The following is a 2520-nucleotide window of genomic DNA, read 5'->3' as shown; positions in this document are numbered from 1 at the left end:
TTTCTGGGAATCCAAACACTATATTTATTAATTTTATTTGGTGGAAGATAATTGTTTTTGTTTCCTCTCAATTTCGAAATATATGTTGCTTTTGCCTTTCCATTATAGCTAGATAACGTTAAAATATAGTAATAACAATTGGATATAAAGAAAAGGGAAAAAAGTGAGTGAAGTTAACGCCAAGCAGATGCGACGGTGAGTGTTCGACCCATCCAACCAAAGCAAATCCCACCGTTCTCTTCTTTCACCGTGAATCCCGGGTTGACTCGGTTGCCCTGGCTGAGTCGCACTTTTAGCTGCTCGGCGATTCTCTGATTCATTCCCTTCAGTTGAAAACCCGCCATGCTCATACGCGCCTTCCACTTCCCAAATACTTCGCACCTCTCCACGCGATCTCTTCCTTCACACGCGATCGAGTTGTTCAGCTTTCGACTCAGTCCTTGTTCCACCTTCACTCGCTCCGAGTTGTCTCTTGAGATTGTTGACTCGAGCGAATCAAATAGCGCGCCGTAATAAGAGCACGACTCGGAAACGCGGGACGTAAACGGCGCCGTATTGGTATTAATCTCTTGCTCCACCAGCGTCACCACGCGCGGGGCCAACCCCTTCACACGCCGGAGCAGCTCGTCTCGTGGGTTCTCTGTGGAAACGCTTTCGTCGGGCATTCTGTACAATTTGAAAGCGAAATTCACTGCGAGAGGATCGTGGGGTTCGCACCCTAGAGACTCACGCGTTAACTCGGTGAGTTGTTGGGTTATCGCCCTGAACTCGAACCCGACTCCGAGTTGCTCTGCCTGCTGTTTCAGCATATCACCCACCACCTTCAACCTCTCTTCACTGCCGTTCTCTGCGACCGCCGTGATATACACCATGACCAGTTTTCCATTCTGACGCGCAGATAGCGCGTGGAGGAGATTTATGTACTGCTTGCCCCTGCCGATGTCGAAATCGACCACGTGTAACTTGTTACTGCCGTTGTTCTCCGTGTTGTCATCGAATGCGGCTTCGAGGATTGCCAGATTGGCCGCCATAAACCCAACCTTGAAGCACGGAGAATGTTCGTAGAGCAACTGAGTGGACTCGGCGTGTTCGCTGCTGAAGAGTTCTACAGCTGCAGGTGGATTTTCTTGTGGGTTCACACGAGATTTCAGCGCGGAGATCATACAATCCGTCAATCGGTTATCCGAATTGCCATTCGGGTTTGAAAACTGGGCCAAACGGGACAGGATCTCCGCGGCGGAGTCGGATTTCCCATCGGCAATTGCAGATGCGGCCTCCATTAACGACTGCTTCAAACAGGTGGAAGTAGGTGAAAGAACGGAGGAAGATGACGACGTCGTCGAGGTTGTGGACGAAGTAGGCGACGACGAAATTGGTTTCTGCGCTCCGGGACTGATGAGGTTCTGTAGTGACCACTCGCTGCTGGTGATCACAGATACCGGATCGCCTTCTTCCTCGTCGTTGTCTTCCAAAAGTTGTTTCTCCAATTCCTGAAGCCGATGGTCCATGACCTTCTTCTCACTTTCCTGGGCCAAATTACCATCCAAATATTGAAACCCTGCTCTGGATAAGGCTGCGTTTGGGAGATTCATCGTCTGTGGGCGAGATTGCTGAAGCAAAGGCACCCCAAAGCGCTGCGACGAGAAAACCGAAGAGTTTGGCAATTCAGGGGACATGGAGAAATCCATGGGTGACATAGGAGACATGGGAGAGCTATTCTGGAAGGTCCTGGGCTTCACGGAGCGCAAGAGGAGGCTTGAAAGAACCTGATTGTTGTGGTTCTGTTGGTGAGTTTGAAATTCTGCGAGGGTTCGCTTCCTGATGAGACTCGGATTTTGCCTAGCGATCTGCGTGTAAGGATCTAGAAAAATTGCTGGGTGTTGCTGCTGTTGCTGGGTTCGGTACAGAGGATGAAGAGAAGAAGGTTGAAGGTTGTTGGCGTTGGTAGGGTCGTTCCTGACGGTTGCCGCCACGGATCGGCTCACTCCGCCGTAGAACTCCGGTGCTCTCCCACCCGTGAATCCCGGCGATGACATTTTCCTCACCGGAACAACGCCTCAGCCTCAGATGATTATGATGATGATGACGATAATGAGAGCTATCAAGAGGTTGGGTTTTTGGAGAAACGCATGAGACAGAGAGAAATGAACAAGGCAAAGAAAGAGAAGGGGAAGATGGAGATTGGGAGAGAGAGAGAGAGAGAGAGAGAGAGGTTTCTTATGGAAATGAAATGATTCTGGTGAATATAACGGAGGAGAAGGCGAGTTAAAAGGTCGTCTTCGCTTTCTTATTGGACTTTATTTGATACTGCTATTCTGTGAAATTATAAAATATTTTTAAATAAAATTTTATATATTAATAAATTTTATTAAATATATTTAATAATTTCATCTTTTCAAAATAAAAATATAAATTTTTTAAAATATTTATTATTTAATATATTAAAAAAATAAAAATTAATTATAAAAAAATAATATTAAAATTAATATATTTAATAAAATTTTAATTTATATGAAGTGT

General features: G+C 46.0%; 1 protein-coding gene across 1 annotated transcript; it reads right to left on the bottom strand.

Moving 5' to 3' along the window:
* Positions 1–2234, bottom strand: LOC129293969 (scarecrow-like protein 8). Its single transcript, XM_054932126.1, has one exon. The coding sequence runs from the start codon at positions 2034–2036 to the stop codon at positions 174–176; it is 1863 nt and encodes a 620-aa protein (XP_054788101.1). The 5' UTR covers positions 2037–2234; the 3' UTR covers positions 1–173.
* Between the last annotated feature and the right edge of the window lie 286 nt (positions 2235–2520).

Source organism: Prosopis cineraria, unplaced genomic scaffold (assembly GCF_029017545.1).
Source record: "Prosopis cineraria cultivar Desert tree isolate PC_DT_omini unplaced genomic scaffold, ASM2901754v1 PC14, whole genome shotgun sequence".
Lineage (NCBI taxonomy): Eukaryota > Viridiplantae > Streptophyta > Magnoliopsida > Fabales > Fabaceae > Prosopis > Prosopis cineraria.
This window is presented reverse-complemented; position numbering and strand designations above follow the sequence as displayed.

What these genes read in the sequence shown, in the direction of transcription:
- LOC129293969 (XM_054932126.1), bottom strand. Translation starts at nt 2,036, where the DNA reads ATGTCATCGCCGGGATTCACGGGTGGGAGAGCACCGGAGTTCTACGGC.